This window comes from Morchella importuna, assembly GCF_003444635.1.
Source record: "Morchella importuna strain M04M26 chromosome Unknown Morimp01GS049, whole genome shotgun sequence".
Classification (NCBI taxonomy): domain Eukaryota; kingdom Fungi; phylum Ascomycota; class Pezizomycetes; order Pezizales; family Morchellaceae; genus Morchella; species Morchella importuna.
Window position 1 is genome coordinate 187,316 of NW_025763446.1, and position 15,920 is coordinate 203,235.

Here is a 15,920-nt window from a genome sequence, read left to right on the forward strand (position 1 = left end):
ATGGAGAAAACCCGCATCCTCACCACAAAGCTCGGCCGCATCACCGGCGCCGTCCTCGACAACGTCGTCCAATACCGCGGCATCCCATACGCGCGCATCCCCGGGCGCTTCAAGGACCCCGTGGGGCCCGTGACGCATCTTGGCGATTTCGACGCGACGAAATGGGGGTACGTTTGTTCCACAGCCCGTCTCTGCGATGCGATTGCTAATGTCGCTGGGTGGGCGATAGGCCGATGGCGGTGCAGCAGCCCGACGCAGAAGAAGTCGACGCACGCGTGCTGAACCACAAACTCACGCCAATGCCGGCAGAGCGGAAGACCATGTCTGAGCTTGAATGCGCGAACCTGGTGGTTGTAACGCCATACACGTCCGTGCACGCGGAGGAGCGGGAGAAGGATAACCTGTCGCCGACGACGGTGCTGTTGCCGACGATTGTGTGGGTGCATGGCGGGGCGAACCGCATTGGGAGTGCGAACTTTGTGGGGTATGATATGAGGCGGTTTGTGAAGCACAGTATCGATGTGGTGGGGAGGCCGGTGGTGGTGGTGAGTCTGAATTATAGACTGGGCACGTTGGGGTATTTGGCGTGTGGGGAGGTGGGGGCGGGGGGGAATTATGGGTTGAAGGATCAGGTGGTGGGGTTGAGATGGGTGCGTTGTTTGGTTTGGTGGTGGGGGGGGGGGGGGGGAGATGAGCGGTCTGCTGATGGTGTGTAGGTTAAGGAACATATCCAGCAGTTTGGCGGTGACCCCGATAATATCACCTTCATGGGCGAGAGCGCCGGCGGGAGTAAGTTTTCCGTCTGCAACTACTTATAATCCTCGCAGGAGCAGCACTGATACCCCCAGCTAGTCGCTGGGTCACTGCACCTATACTCCAAAGTGCCGCTGTTCAAGCGGGCCATCCTGCTCTCAGGTCTCGCTGGACTGCTTCCGCCGCGGCCGCTGGACGCACAGGAGCTGATATACCTCAAGACCTGCGAGAAGCTCGACTTTGCCAATCTCCCGCCGCTGCAGCGGGCGGAGCGTATGCTCACCATCCCAGCTGTCGAGCTCGCAAAGATCGCGTTCGAGGTCGAGATATGCCCGACTAGTGACGGCGAGTTTATCCCCACCAAGGACTGGATCCGCCACGAGAACTTCAAGCCTCTCCCGGACTGGTGTGACAGCCTCGTGATTGGCTCCTGCAAAGACGAAGTCTCACACCCCCATCCGCCCTCTCTCCGTTTCTCCAGGTAGCTAGGCAGAGCTAACACAAGATAGTGGGGCGTGATGCAGCAAGGCGGGGCCATCAAGGACTACTCCAACCCCCTCCGCACCTTCAAGCGCCGCATCTCCCGCCAGCTCACCCCCGAGCAGACCTCGTCGCTCCTCTCCCACTTCCGCCTCTCGCCCAGCGACCCGCGCGACACAACGATCGAGAAGCTCTACGTCCTCATCGCCGACTACGGCTTTCGCCTCCCGGCATACATGTTCACCCGGTACTGGACCGGGCACCCGCAGAAGGAGGCATATTTCGCGCAGTTTGCGGTGCCGACGCCGCTGGAGGGGCCGAATAGGGGCCGCGCGCACCATGGCGTGGATGTCGTCTTCTCGTTCTTGAACCAGCATGATGAGCTACCGGAGACGGGGGGGTACCGTGAGTTGGAGGGGGAGGTGGCGGCGGCGTGGTGTAGGTATGTGTATGGCGAGGCGCCGTGGGGGGCGTATGATGAGGAGGGAGGGAAGGTTGTGAGGGTGTTTGATGTGGGGGGACGCGGCGGAGAGAGGAGGTTGGATGAGTGGGGGAGGGGTGAATGGGAGGCTTGGAAGGTTATGGAGGAGGCGGGGGTTGATAGGGTGTGGGAGATGGGGCAGGCGTTCCTGGCGGGCCCGGGAGAGGAGGGGGAGGAGGATTGAGGGTTGTGGTGGGGTTGAGGGGACGGGGCGTGGTGGGTTTTGGGAGCGGATATAGATGTGTGGCGTCGCCGTTGAACTCGCCCCGTATCAACTAGGGGACGGTCCTGTGGAAGGGGATGTGTATATATATCGTGTGGGGGAGAATAATAATGCCAATGGTTGTGATTTATTGGATTTTTTTATTATCGGTATGCGCACTGGACTTTGAAGCTGTGGCCTTGCGGGATGACATCCTGAATCTGGATCCATCGATGCCTTGCTTTGAATCCGTTAAATTTTCTTCCTTTTAAAAATGATGTAGTTTCTACAGTTTTCTGATTCCTATATGTATCGTGGTTCTCGAGCTCTGGGTGTTAATTAAGCTTGCTTAGGCGGGGATGGATGAAAGGGATGAAAGGATCCTGCGTGTTGTGTAACTCGGTGGTTGGGTTGGCTGAGCTGAGCTGAGGAAGCAGTCCTTCTGAGATTTGTTTATATACTTGCAATGGACCAGTGCGGTACACGTCTCCTCCAGCGATGTCAGACTTTGGCCGTCGAGCCAAATTTATTCACGGCCAAGTATTTATGCCAATGATCGATTTCTCAATCTTACACAGTAACAGTAACCCCGCCGTGGTAACACCAGGCACCCTAGTTCGCCATAAAGAGTGGCTTTAACCACCCCCAGCCACTCCATACCCGCCACACGTCAACACGAATCGAACGACCCTTGCAAGTTGTCCGTTCCTTGGAAGCGTCCTTCCTTACCTTATTCTAACGACACCCCTACCTACCTGGCCTGCCTTATCCTTATATCCTTAGGTAGAGTAGGTGCTTTACCTGCTGCCTGACCTGACCTACCTTCTTCTTCTCCGACCCCAAACCACGTGGACCAGACAGAACCTGGACCCTGATTATTATCCTTCCTTCCTGTCAGCGGGGAAGAAAAAAAAGTCGGGCGGGGCATCCATCGTCTTCTCATCGATCGAAGGAAGGAAGCTCTTCTCGCAGCCGGTCTTTGCGTTGAAGACTCACCCAGAGCTAGCTACGTCGCGTTGTCGTCCTGCAGGCTAACCCCTCTCCGTATCAGTTACGGCCAAGGCTGCGGCTGAACCCGACCCAAGCCAAGCCAAGCCAAGCCAAGCCAAGCCAACCAACCAACCCACCACCCACCCACCCACCCACCGCATCAACAAACACAACCACACCACAGTAAGGAGTGAGAGAGAGAGCGAGCTGGTGCTAAAATATTCCGTGTGCTCTCCCATGACTTCGAACAACCATATCTACAAAGTACCACCGCCGTGGCCTGGACACAGAGTTGACACCACAACCCAGCAGCAGCAGCAACCACAGCATAATATGTACGGCCAGCAGCAGCAGCAGCACCAGCAGTACCTGGGGCAGGGCCAGGGCCAGATGGGCGGGATTCAGCCGGGAACGGCAACCGGGGTGCAGCAGAGCTATGGTAGTAAGTCTTATCTCATCTGCTCATCCCATCCCATTCTGGTGCGCGGTGAGAAGCAATGAGGGATTGTTTGTGCTGGCTGTTTTTGTTGCTCTCGAGTGACACAGGAGTACACTTCCCCCCAGACGACCGCGAAATCTTCACACTGGTGCTGTGAGCCGGGTTTTGGTTGGCTTGGATTCTCTGACAGAAGCTTGGCTTGTCTTGTTTAGGTGGATACCCCCCGCAACAGACCCCCTACCACAACTCTCAGTACCAGCAGTACCCCCCGCAACAACCCTACACCCAGCAGCACTCGCCATACCAGCAGCAGCACCACCAGCCCCCACCGCCGCCCCCCCCACCCCCACAAAGCTGGGGACAGCAGCCCCAGCAGCAATGGCAGCCGCAGGGCCCCCCGGTCCCGCCGAGACCGTCGAGCGTGGTCTATAATCCCATGAATAACAACTACAACAGCAACCCCGGATCGTCCTATAGTCCCACTCCATACGGGCAATCGTCAACTCCGCAACAGGCTCCCCCGCCGCCGCCTCCGCCACCACCACCACCACCGCCGCCGCCGCCGCCACCGGTGGATACGGCGTACGGGCAGCAGCAGTATCAGGGTGAGAGCACGTATCCGTCGTCGGCGACGGGGCAGGTTCATCAGAGCCAAGGTCATAGCTGGGGTTCTACGCCTCAGCAGCAGTATTCGCAGCCGCAGAATCAGGGCCATCATGGATACTACGATGGCGGGGTCACACCCGGTGGTTATGGGCAGGGTGATACGTCGAGCCCGGCGGGTGATCATTCAGGGTTAGTATTTGGGGTTTTGTATGTTGTGTGTCGTGTTAAGCAAGGGCTGACTGGAAGTTGGGTGGTAGTTATGTTGCACCGGCGAACACGTCGAGTAGTTACCAGGCGGGAAATATAAACCCTACGGCTGGCGCCTATCCTGCTTCGACTACGATTCCGGCATGGGGTGCGACACAGGAACCGGAGCAGAAGAAGCCGTTCACTTATACACCCCCGGTTCTCCATCCAGATTATGCAGTCCCTACCACTGGCCAGTATACAGATACGCAGCAGCAGCAGCAGCAGCAGCCGCAGCAACAACACCAGTACGGGTACCAAGATACGCAGCAGTACAATTCCAACGATCACCAGCAGCAGTACCAACAAGACCATAACACGCAACGACCAGCGCAAGCCTCGACCCAAAACGACCAAGGAAACTACTGGCCCCAAAACCAAGGCGAATACCAGCAACCCCAGCAACAGTCTCAGCAATTTCAGAACACACAATCGGGGTCTAGCTGGACCAGCGGATCACAGTATAACCAGCCGCTCTCAAACACCACACCACCGCCCGCTGCTGCCCCGGCACAGCCTGGCGCATCTGCGTATCTGGAGCATCTAAACCAGCAGCAGCAACAACAGAATCAAGCGGCACCCGTCGCGGGCTCGCCGGCGTCGGCGAAGAGGAAAGACACCTTCCACGGCATCCAGCCGGAGCCGCTGTTTACGAAGCCCAAGCCGCCGGGGAAGACGAAGACATTCGCGGGCGCGTCGGGCAGCTGGGAGCATTACGGTGGTAACAGCAACACTGAAGATGCAAACATTGTGGTCAGCAGGCCGATCTCGCCTGTCGATGTGCACCACCCGAAGCCGGTGAAGCCGCACAGTCCGGTGGAGATGGCGACGGGCGGCGGTAGATGGAACCATGCCGAGGGGGCGTATAGTTCTACGCCGCCACCACCACCGCCGCCGGCGAAATCGTATACTATGGGCTCTGACGCGAAGCATCCGCAGGGTCCTGGAAACGCGTTTCAGCATGCACAGCTGTTTGGTAGCAGGCCTGGGAGTAGGCCGGGCAGTGGCTTTCAGGGACATGGTGGGTTCCAGAGGCCGTCGAGTGGGGCGGGGGGGAGGAAGGGTACTGGGACACCTAGTGCGCATAAGGCGAGTGTTGTGCCGCCCCCGACACAGACGGCGGAGTATGCGTATAAGGACTCGAAGGCGGGCTGGTCGGAGTCTCCGGCGGGCGGGGCGCCGCTGCCGGCGTTTGAGAAGTTGAAAGAGTTGGAGCAGAAGCAGAGTTGGCCGCAACAGCAGTCGCATGATACTCAGGCGTGGTCGCAACAACAGCAGCAGCAGCAGCAGGTACAGCATCAAGATACCCAGAAATGGACTCAAGAGCAGCAGCCGCCTCAAGAGCAGTATCAGCACGCGCAGAATGGAGGAAATGGGCAGCACTGGCCTCAAGATAATCAGGCGCAACAAAAGCAGGGTGATAATCAACAATGGGCGGCGGCACAAAACCACACTCCTGCTACTGCTACTACTACTACTGTCTCGCAGGGCCACAAGCCTCAGCATTTGAAAATTGATGATCCTAAAGTTAGTATTAATGTCCCGGGGGGGTGGCCTCAGTCGTATACTCCCGGCGAAGAGGAAGCGAATGTTCCTGGAGGCTGGCCGCAGCTAACAGAGGAACAGCACCAGCCACAACTACCACTCCAGTCCCAGGAGCACTCCGAGGCCTCAGGTCCACCTCGAACGGTGGGAGGGGGGACACCAGCACTGTCGGAGGCTACGGTCCTCACCCCCGCGACTTCGGTGACAATGACTCAGCCACCGCCTAGCCACGAACAGCAAGACTCCGACCCGGTTCGGAATTTGGATCCGTTCTATCAGGACTCGGTTCAGCGCTACATTGTCATGATCCGGGCAGAGGCGGCCGCAACGACGGACGAGGAGAAGCTGAAGGTCTTTACAGACTTCATGGAACACGAGTACTATGTCCGTGGTCAGCGGTATCCTCTCGCCCTTGGCGAGCCGCCCAGTCGGCAGAGTAGCGTGTATGGAAGGTTACCACAGTATGGCGGACGAGAGGAGGAAAAGGACTCGAAGGAGAAACTTGGATTGTTGCCAGAAGGCGCGCTTGGGCCGAAGGAGAGGTCGAGAAGCAATTCCGCTGCTGTGCCGCCGGCGGAGGTTATACTTCCTGTCCCGTCGGAGCATATCGAGGTGGCCGCACCACCACATACCCAGTGGGCGCCGGAAAAGCCAAAGACACCTGTGTCATACGTGGAAACAAAGCCGCCGTCCCCGAAACCGGCGCATAAGCCGGTAAGCTTGGAGGATCCGCCGCTATCGCCGGAGCCGCTGGTTATTCGGAAGCGGCCCGAGTCGGTGGTGGCGCAGAGTCTGAATAAGGGACATGCTGCGTTTAATGAAGAGCCGGTTTCGCCGCCGTCGGCGCAGAAGGGTGAGTACAAGGCGTTGAATCCTGCGTCGCCGACTTCGCCGACTAGGTTCTCGGCTGGGGCGGGCGAGAGCCAGTATGCTCCTTTCAACGGCACTGAAACTGCGGCGCAGGAGTCGACGGGGGCTTATAAGCCGTATAATCCGGTTACGCAGGGTGGCAGGAACGCGTCGCCGGCTCCGGGAGGAGGCGAGTTTGTCGCGTATGATCCGAAGAGGGCGTCGACTTTCATGGCCGGGGGTCCGGGACAGCAGCAGTCGAAGCGCAATTCTCTGGGTCCTGGGTATCCTTTGTCGAGGTCTGAGACGATGGTGGATAGTCCTACTAGCCAAGGGGGCTCTCATCCATTCGGTCCGTTGAAGGGTGCGAAGACCTATGTCGATGGATACCAGCCGTACTCTCAGGATGCGTATCCACCTAGCTCTGGTGGGAGCTCGACTATCTTTTCGACTCCCGGCGGTGGAGACGAGGCGCTGGATAAGAAGAAACAGAGCTATTTCCCTACTGCGCCCGCACCAAATCCTGCGTTGGATACGCTTTCGGCGGTGTTACCGGCGAGCCGTGCGCCGAGGAGCAAGGAGACGAAGGTCATGGATGATGTGAGGAAGACTATCGATAGCATCGGTGAGGACTTTAGCTTCATCGAGGACATCAACCGCGCCTACGCCGAGTCTGCGAAGAAGCGGCGCAGAAAGCTCGATGAGGAGCGGCGCGCGAGACAGGAGCAGCATGAGCAGTACACGGACGAGCTGTTTGCGGATCAGCAGATTGGTTATGGCGATATCAAGGAGATGGAGGGCGAGTTTAAGGCGAAGGAGGCGAGGAAGGAGGCGAAGGAGGAGGAGGACGAGTATGAGATCTACTGCACGGAGGTCTTCTCGAAGGTGTATGATAAGATCCAGGAGGGGATCACGGGTCTTATGGAGAAGTATTATGAGATCCAGGCGAGGGTCCCGGTGACGGTCGCGGGTAAGGATAGGTGGGTGGCGTCGGAGAGTGCGGAGCTGACGGAGCTGATGGAGGGCTTGTTGGAGTTGAGTAAGTTTATTGAGACGAGGCATGGGAAGGTCCAGGTGGCGATTCTGGAGAGGGATAAGAAGTTTAAGAAGACGGTGATTCAGCCGTTGTATGTGAGTGGGAATATCGGTAAGATGAAGAGTATGGAGAAGCATTTCGAGGAGAGTGAGAAGAAGGCGTATGTATTCCCTTTCGGCCTTGGGTTGGTCGGTAGTGTAAGTGGTCGATGCTGATTCCTGGATGTGATATCTAGTGTTCTGGAGGCGGCACAGGCAAAACACGAGCGCACACAACAGCTCATGAACACCATCGAGGAAAGCATCGAGCGCGGCCTCGACGCAGAACTAAACTACACCGAAGAGATCACCGCCGCCGTCACCGCACTCGTCAACACCCTCCCCTCCCCCGGCAGCGACGCCGCCCTTATCAAGCGCGAGATCGCCTGCGCATACGACACGCTCAAGGACCTCAAGGAGACGTCAATCAAGTTCATGAAGGTCTTCCACGCCGCCTCCCTGCTTATCAACGAGTCGTTGAATCAAGTCAATCTCGCAGAGGCGCATCTTGCCGGCTCGCCGAAGGAGGTTGTTGAGGCTGCTGCGGGCGAGAAGGCGACGGCGGATGCGGAGACGGATAAGGAGTTGGCGGAGAGGATTGCGGTGGTGGAGGGCGACTTTGAGATTGTGGATAGGGCGGTGAAGGAGGCGTATGGGAAGCTGGAGGAGCAGGCGGAGATGGAGGGGGCGAGTGGGGGTGCGAGTGGGAGTGTGAGTGTGGGGGGTGGTGTGGCGATTGGAAGGATTGCGACGCCGGCGGGGAGGGTGGGGTCGCCGGCGGTTGCGGGGGGGAGAGTTGGGTCGCCGGCGGTTGCGGGGGGGAGAGTTGGGTCGCCGGCTGTTGCGGGGGGGAGAGTTGGGTCGCCGGCTGTTGCGGGGGGGAGAGTTGGGTCGCCGGTGGTGGGGCAAGGGCAGGGGCAGGGGCAGGGGAAGGTGGGGATGACGCCGTTAGAGAGGGCGAAGATGAGGAATACGGGCGCGGGGGGTAGTTCGCCGTATGGGAGTACGCCGTATGGATATTAAATCTTGATGTATGAATTTTTTGTATTTTTTTGTTTTGTTAGCTTGTGAGCGTGATTGTTGGATTGCATTTGTGCATTGTTGTGTTGTTTATGGTTAGAGTTTTGCGTACGTAATATCATGGATGTTTGATGGGTTTGATGGTTTGATTTGGTGGGGGGTTGTATGTAATGAGGATGATATACGGGGAGGGGGAAGAGGAATGCTGAAATGTTTTTTTTGTGCGTGTTCTTATTTTTTTTGTGGCGGTGGTGATGTGTGGTGTGGTGTAGATTTTGGCAGTGTTGTGGGGGGGGGATATATATGTAGGTTAGGGGACCTTTAAATAATGAGTGAAGTATCGTCCGTTGTGTGAGGTGGCTATGTGTTAATGAGATGGTGCGTCGTGAAGAGGAGAATTGGAGAGTTCTGTCGGTTTGACGTGGAGTGGGGTGTTGGTCATTGGTGGTCACTCGGAAATCGATGTGTGGGAGGGTTTGGCGATACGTAGGTGTAGCGAAAGCTTAGGTACTGTAGGGCGTGACGCAGGAACACGCTCTGGAATGAGTACACGTAACTTGGATATATAGGGTTGGATGAAGGTGATTAGGGAAGTTGTTTTATATGTCTCTACTAATGAAGATTATGGTAGTTACTTCCTCTTGAATACTTGCATCCCGAGATTATTGTAGAGGTAGTCGGAGTGGGGAGTTATTGTTTATGGGGTGTGTCTGCCTTATATGGCGGTCCAGATAATTGGAATGGGGGATGTTGACGGAGGATTAATGAGGCGAGTGATATTGTGTGATTGTGGGTATGCCATGTTTACTAGTGCCGGTTTGCGGTGGTGTCTTCTGTAAAGTAATGACATTTAAGTAAACCAGAGGCAAGTCCAGATATATATAATATTGCGATGCCACGTATATGTTGAGTTCTGGTGGTATATATACCCGCGGTTTCTTCCCTCCACTTCGCTCTTCACCTAAGCCTGTAAACTTGCTATTACAAAGCACGTTCGACAAAATGGATATGGATTACGATTTTCAGCAGCAATGGGGCATTCCGTAAGATCCTCTACCCCATCTCTTTATACGTATTAGCTCGGTTTACTAACCTCCCACCCAAGCACAGCCCCCCTCCCCCGCCCACCGTCCCCACCGAGATAATCGACGACCTGCACACCACCATAATCCGCACGCGCCGCACGCTCCAGGACTGCGACAACCAGCTCAACCAGCTGCAGAGCACGCTCAAGTCGTACCTTGCCCACGGCGACGACACGGGCCTCGGCGGCGCGATGGAACTGACGCATGGGGTGCTGCGCGAGTGGTTTGGCACCGTGGCAGAGTTTATGCCGCTGGTGGCGCAGGTCGAGGATAAGGAGGATAGGCTGATGAAGCTGCTGGAGGCGACGAGGGAGGTGGTGGGGTGCTTGTTGGCGACGTTGAGGTGGGCGGGGAGGGGAGGTGGGAGGGCGGGGGGGAGGGGAGGGAGGGGGAATGTTTGTATCGTGTAGGGGGGATGTGAGGGGGAGGTTTGAAGGGGAGGTGGGGCGGCGATCGCGATGGGAGTTACCTGGGGAGTGGGAGGGAGGTTGTGGTTCATGGGTTTCAAGTGGGTGGGGGGTGCATTATTGCTATGAATGCTGTGGTTGTGTGTATATAAGTGAGACCCACACGCACACCCTTTATCTCAAAAATTCAACACCGACTTTAACCACCACTGCACTCTCGCACAACATACATACCAAGCTGCCCCAGTACCTAATTCATTCAAACAAATCGTGAATAAATAATAAAAACCACAAACAAACCCATCATGCCCACCCACCACCACCCCTCCATCCTCCCCGCAACACTCACCTCCCTCTCCACCCGCACCGCCCGCCTCCTCCGCGACCTAGACGACCTCACAACCTACAACACCGAGACGGTGGCCCGCTACGAGCGCCACGCAGCACGCGACGACCTCTTCGCAGAGAAGAAGCTCCACATCCGCGTCGGCCTCGCAAACTACTCCAGAAAGTCCATCTTCACCCGCGAAGCTGCCCTTGCGAAAGAGATGGCGGAGGTCCAGCGCGCGGTGGCGAATCCGGGTGCGCTGGAGAAGCGCCTCAAGGAGGTGGTGGCGCAGGTGGGTGATATGAGGGCCGCCGTGAGGGGGTATTTTAGTGTGCAGGTGTTTCCGGCGGAGGTGCTGAGGGCGTTGGAGGTTTAGGTTTGTAGGTGCTGGGGGGAGGGGAACAAAGGATGTGGTCAGCGTGTGGTGGAGGAGACAAAGGGGGTCACGTGGGGGATTGGTGGTGTGTTTTTGGGAGGGAACAATAGATTTTGTGCTTTTTTCTGTTTGTCTGTGATGTTGAAGTAGAGTTGGAGATGTACGATGGGTTGGGTCGAGTTGGTTCTGGTCGTGGTGTCGTTATGTAGTTGGAACCCTAACCCTGGCAATGATATATGTGCCGATAAAAGTAGAGCTGCGGATTTAAATGGAAATATTGCTCGTTCTTTTCTGAGCAAGAGCTCCTGTGTGTGTGTCTTTTAAATGGATATCATAATCGCACCTGCAATTTTAAATAGCAAAAGCCCCGAGTAAAAGGAGAAGTAATAGATTCTGTCCATGTATTAAAAACCCGCTACAGCGACATATAACAAACTACAACCCCCAATTAATCCCCAACCAATATAAAAAGAGAATAAATCCATAGCAGATCTATCTCCAACCTCACAATATCATCAACAACAGTAGCAACAACGGCAAAACACTACTGCATCCCACAATAAAACGGACTAGTAAACGCATAAAAGTCCCTCAGCATCAGGCCAACGCTGCTATACATAGCTTCATGCTGATCCATCAGCCTCTGCACAAGAATATACATCCGCCTCTCGCTGCGCCCAAAAACCCGCGGAAACGACCGCACCCCCGCGCCGTCCACCGTCACGCCGGGCATCTGGTTCCATGAGCGTATGGCGTTGGCGGCAAAGTCGAGCATGATGAGGCCGCGTGCTTCGTGTAGGGAGAAGTGTGCGCGGAGTGAGGTGTGGGTATCGCGTTGCGAGACTGCGCGCTTTGCGAGCCGGACACGGTTGGGGGCTGCGATGTTGGTAGTCATGGTGCGCGCGACGCGGCGGTAGAGGCTGCGTAGCATGAATTGGAGGAAGTAGAGGGATCGGTGCAGCGTGACGAGGTCTTCGACGGTGCTGCGCATTTGGCGGTTGAGAATGTAGCGGGTGCTGTTGAGCATGCGGTGGGGGGCGATGGCGGGGACGACGAGTTGGTCCAGGTAGCGGACAGGGGCAGGGATGAGAGTGGGGGAGGGACGAGAGCGGGGGCTGGGGGAGGGCCTGGAGGAACTCCTGGGGCGGGGGCGGGGGCGGGGCCACCGCCGCGGAGGGAGAGTGTCAATGGATAGAAGGTAGGTTTTGTTTTGGTGGATACATGTATCGTTCGGCGGTGCTGTTTCCTGCGCATTCGTACGGGGTTGCAAGCCATTATTTCTGTTCTTTCTGCCCGATTGCAATTGTTGAATTTCGATTGTACAATGCGTGTCATCGATAAAATCTTGATGGGGGGATTGATGAGGCGTAGCTCGTTGATGGCGCAGTGGTGGGTTATGAGAGGTTTGGAAACAAAGAACTGTTTGGACGATTTTCGAGAACAAAGGACACAATGCTCTGTATAATTTTTGAATGGTTCAATGAATGACTGTGAGGGAGAGGGGGTTTGATCAACGACTGTTTATAATATATCTAAAAGTTTCCTGGGGTCGACTCCGAATATGATCATAATGCCTTGCAACAAATCGATCTTGCAGATCATGGTAATTATTATTTTGGGGGTAAAAGGTATTGCGATAGAAGGTTATACGCACACTACACTGATCAAAGTGGACTTATATTTCAGGCACCCGAGTCAATAACTCATTCGAACATTCTTAAGTTCGTATCCACTGATGGCAGTCGTGGTATCTTCAAGCTTGATAAAGCCAGAAAATTCTTTGGCGTAAATAGTTTATCCAGCTCACAGCTGTTGGTTCGAGTTGTAAAGTGAGAGGTCTATAAATTGCATGCTGCGATAATTGGTGTTGATACCACTTGCAATGTAAGGTGTAGCTTAATTAAAAGCTTGTGGCATTAAAGCCGGGGGCCGGTTGGAAAGTGCTTGATGATATAGATTTCATTAGGCAGTGAAGACAGAGTACGTTCAAGGTAGATTCGCGGCGTGATGAGCCTTCGTCGGCACCTTCCAAAATCGTCGACTATCAGCACCACACCACTAAACATTCTGGGAACAAAGGTATTCTGTCACAAAGAACTTACAAGAAGCTTGTTTTTGCCTGCATACACAATAAATATATGAGTAGTGCCGTTAGTGATCAAACGTGTGAATCGGACCTGTCATGGTGGCAGAGTGGGTATGGCTCGGGACCCCGGGGCTGCACTGGCTGAGAGGTTTTACAGCTGACGATGAAATCATAGCGGAGAGCGTAGAGCCCGAGAACGGTGGATAGAATGGTGCCGATATATGCGTTAGAGTTTGTATCTGGAGGTGAGTAATCGTAGAAGGTTTGAGAAGAGATCGTTGGTGGTTTTAACAACACAGCAGTTTAGCCAGATTGACCACAGAGTCACCATGAATACACGTATACAACAACTGTGCTCGAATAATGGACTCGTGCCGTGTCCACTACGCCCATCTACGATGTATGCACCTAAGTCGGCATGACACCAGTCGGGGAGTGTCACTCCCGACTTTGTAACGCAACATACTTCGAGCAGAATAACCACCTCCAGACTAGTATCAGTGATGTGTGCTCAGCATACAACGTACCACCGAAGTAGTCGATCGCCGAAACAGTCTAAACAAGCGATGAAAATTTAGAGCGCTCTTCAAGTGACTGACGGCTTACCTGCGTCACGCTGAGGATAAACTTGCTGATGAAATGAAATGTATGGCGCTCTTCCTATCTCGTTACACACTGTTCATCTAGTGGCTGTATTTCCTCTCGGGGTCTAAGGCCCGCAGTACTTGTGTGAATTTGGAGCGTTTTTTTTCTGGGTTCGGGAACGCAACCAGAGACAGTGCTGGAGGGATGCAGTCAGGGTCGGTTGGGTGGGCTGTAGGTGATGAGATAGATCCCAGAGCTGCTGACGTAGTGCTCTTGAAGGATGGTAAATGGCGGAGTAGTTTCTGGTGCGGGCCTTTTTGGGCCTCCTCCAGAGCATTCAGCAATGAACCCTAGCCCTGTAGCTGCCTGAACCTTCATATATGTATGTTAGAGCGGCGGGCGAAACCACCTTGCAACAACCCGACTTAATCACAAACTATCACTCGCATGGCGGATACTACTGTCGGACTGGTATATTATCACATTCAGATTTGTATACGACATAGAAGCCTGCGTCGGTACCCCACAGCGTTGCAGAAGGGTGTAAAGACAACGTATCCGGACAACGAAACCTTTCTCGACCCCTCAAATGACTATAAAACTAGGCACTTCCCGCACATCCTTAATACACTCATCAGCCTGACTATCAATCCTCCTTCAAGCAATGCTTAGGCCAAGTCTATGATCTACTCAAGAAATTTCCCTTTGTCTTACATGTCCCCATCAGCCCGTTTTCACTCAACCAGCTGGCCGCATCAACTCAAAGCATTTCGAAATCCTTAAGCGGCCCTGAGTTGGGGCGTTGTCGTGCTTGGCGTAATCGTGTCAGGGGTTCAGAAGTTACGTAGCTAAGCCGGGTCCAGCATACCTGTCTCGTAGTACTGTGACCTGCATAAAACCAGGCTTTGTCTCCGTAGCTAATCGAAAAATCATCATCTCATCCATCTAGTACTCGAGTACAACCTATCGAGCAAAGACCACGAACCCGAACAGTCTGAAAACGCTCGGAGACTTCGGGGGCCTAGCACTGATCCGGTTCAGGCACCTGTTGGGGATACAACTAATACCGGAGGGTTCGGAGACAGGAGATACTGATTGCTGCGGCCTGCTGTGGGCGGATCTCTTTGCGTCTTGTCTTGTAAGCAGGAAGCTTGAGGTATGATGGATCTGGAATGTTGTCAATAGTGGTAGGTTTTTTTCTATGCGGTATTCCGAACTTCATCGCTCTGGCTGACGAAGGAAGACTATTTTAGATAATACTTATGCTTTGCTATCATCCCCTTGGATAGAGGCTGGTGCTTGGTGTTACTGCGGCGTGCTCTGGACGGATCTCTTTGCACCTTGTCTTGCAAGCAGGAAGCTTGAGCTATGGTTGATCTTGAATGTTGTCAATAGTGGTAGGTTTTTTCTATGTGGTATTCCGAGACTTCATCGCTCTGGCCGACGAAGGAAGACCATTTCTAGATAATAATTGTGCTTCTCTATCCTCACCTTGCCTAGGGGCTGGTGCTTGGTGTTACTGTGGAGCAGAGAGGACCCCAGCGGTGCTCCTCCTACTCGTATACAGCAAGCGAAGAGTGAGACTGAGCCCTGCATAAGTCTCGCTTCTCCCGGAACACGGAAATCAAGGCCTCTATAATTGTAATAAATATTTACACTCAGGTAGGTGTCCACATGACGGTGGGTAATTGGTGGAGTAGCCGATTGCTCTCTGTCTAAAACAATTTCATATCTTCTGACCTCTGACGATAGTTATATTCCAAAGCTCAACAATACTCTAGCCCATACCTGAGGGCTACTCACTCTAGCTTTTGGGACAAAGTTGTGAAGTCCCTTCCTGGGGATGCAGGATCTTGTGGTTACTGCTAGATGACAGTCTGGGTTAGGCTAATGGTTCAACTCAACCTGTTATCCTGACTTAAGTCAGATCTAGTGTCATCCAAAGTATGCGTGTTGTTGGGCAGATTATTTGTCAGACATTTGTAATACAAATACGCGCGGGTTAGCCTGGATAGGCGCCCTGAGGAGGAAACGTAGTTCTAGCGCTGGCGCTATTTGGTTTAGGTGGCAACCTCTAGCTAGTTTCCTTGATCTTGTTCTCGCTCTCTCTCTTAGTCTACATCATCATCAATATACCTGCTCCTGCAGGTTTTAGTCGAAAAGTTTTGATTTGTCTTTAAATTCGTATCGTCGTCGAAAAGAGACTGATCACAGCAAACCGGCCAACAGTGTCCAGTGACATAATCAGTCTTGGCACTGATTATGCTTTAAAATCACTTTTTGTCGTTTAATTTTCTTCACGTAATACTCTGTTTTATCCTTTACGGATTTTCGTATTACATCTAGACTATATAACTATACTAGACCT

General features: G+C 54.2%; 5 protein-coding genes across 5 annotated transcripts; 4 read left to right on the plus strand and 1 right to left on the minus strand.

Moving 5' to 3' along the window:
• Positions 1-1,898, plus strand: LAJ45_10716 (uncharacterized protein; the record flags this gene model as incomplete). Its single annotated transcript, XM_046120233.1, has 5 exons — positions 1-167; positions 230-650; positions 717-789; positions 853-1,196; positions 1,263-1,898. The coding sequence occupies 5 exons, from the start codon at positions 1-3 to the stop codon at positions 1,896-1,898; spliced, it is 1,641 nt and encodes a 546-aa protein (XP_045966583.1).
• Positions 1,899-3,143: 1,245 nt separating this feature from the next.
• LAJ45_10717 (uncharacterized protein) lies at positions 3,144-8,688 on the plus strand (the record flags this gene model as incomplete). Its single annotated transcript, XM_046120234.1, has 5 exons — positions 3,144-3,348; positions 3,558-4,140; positions 4,209-5,724; positions 5,824-7,787; positions 7,863-8,688. The coding sequence occupies 5 exons, from the start codon at positions 3,144-3,146 to the stop codon at positions 8,686-8,688; spliced, it is 5,094 nt and encodes a 1,697-aa protein (XP_045966584.1).
• A 999-nt stretch (positions 8,689-9,687) lies between these two features.
• LAJ45_10718 (uncharacterized protein) lies at positions 9,688-10,180 on the plus strand (the record flags this gene model as incomplete). Its single annotated transcript, XM_046120235.1, has 2 exons — positions 9,688-9,728; positions 9,796-10,180. The coding sequence occupies 2 exons, from the start codon at positions 9,688-9,690 to the stop codon at positions 10,178-10,180; spliced, it is 426 nt and encodes a 141-aa protein (XP_045966585.1).
• A 302-nt stretch (positions 10,181-10,482) lies between these two features.
• On the plus strand, positions 10,483-10,881 carry LAJ45_10719 (uncharacterized protein; the record flags this gene model as incomplete). Its single annotated transcript, XM_046120236.1, has 1 exon — positions 10,483-10,881. One exon carries the CDS (start codon positions 10,483-10,485, stop codon positions 10,879-10,881), a length of 399 nt encoding a protein of 132 aa, XP_045966586.1.
• Positions 10,882-11,425: 544 nt separating this feature from the next.
• Positions 11,426-11,908, minus strand: LAJ45_10720 (uncharacterized protein; the record flags this gene model as incomplete). Its single annotated transcript, XM_046120237.1, has 1 exon — positions 11,426-11,908. One exon carries the CDS (start codon positions 11,906-11,908, stop codon positions 11,426-11,428), a length of 483 nt encoding a protein of 160 aa, XP_045966587.1.
• Between the last annotated feature and the right edge of the window lie 4,012 nt (positions 11,909-15,920).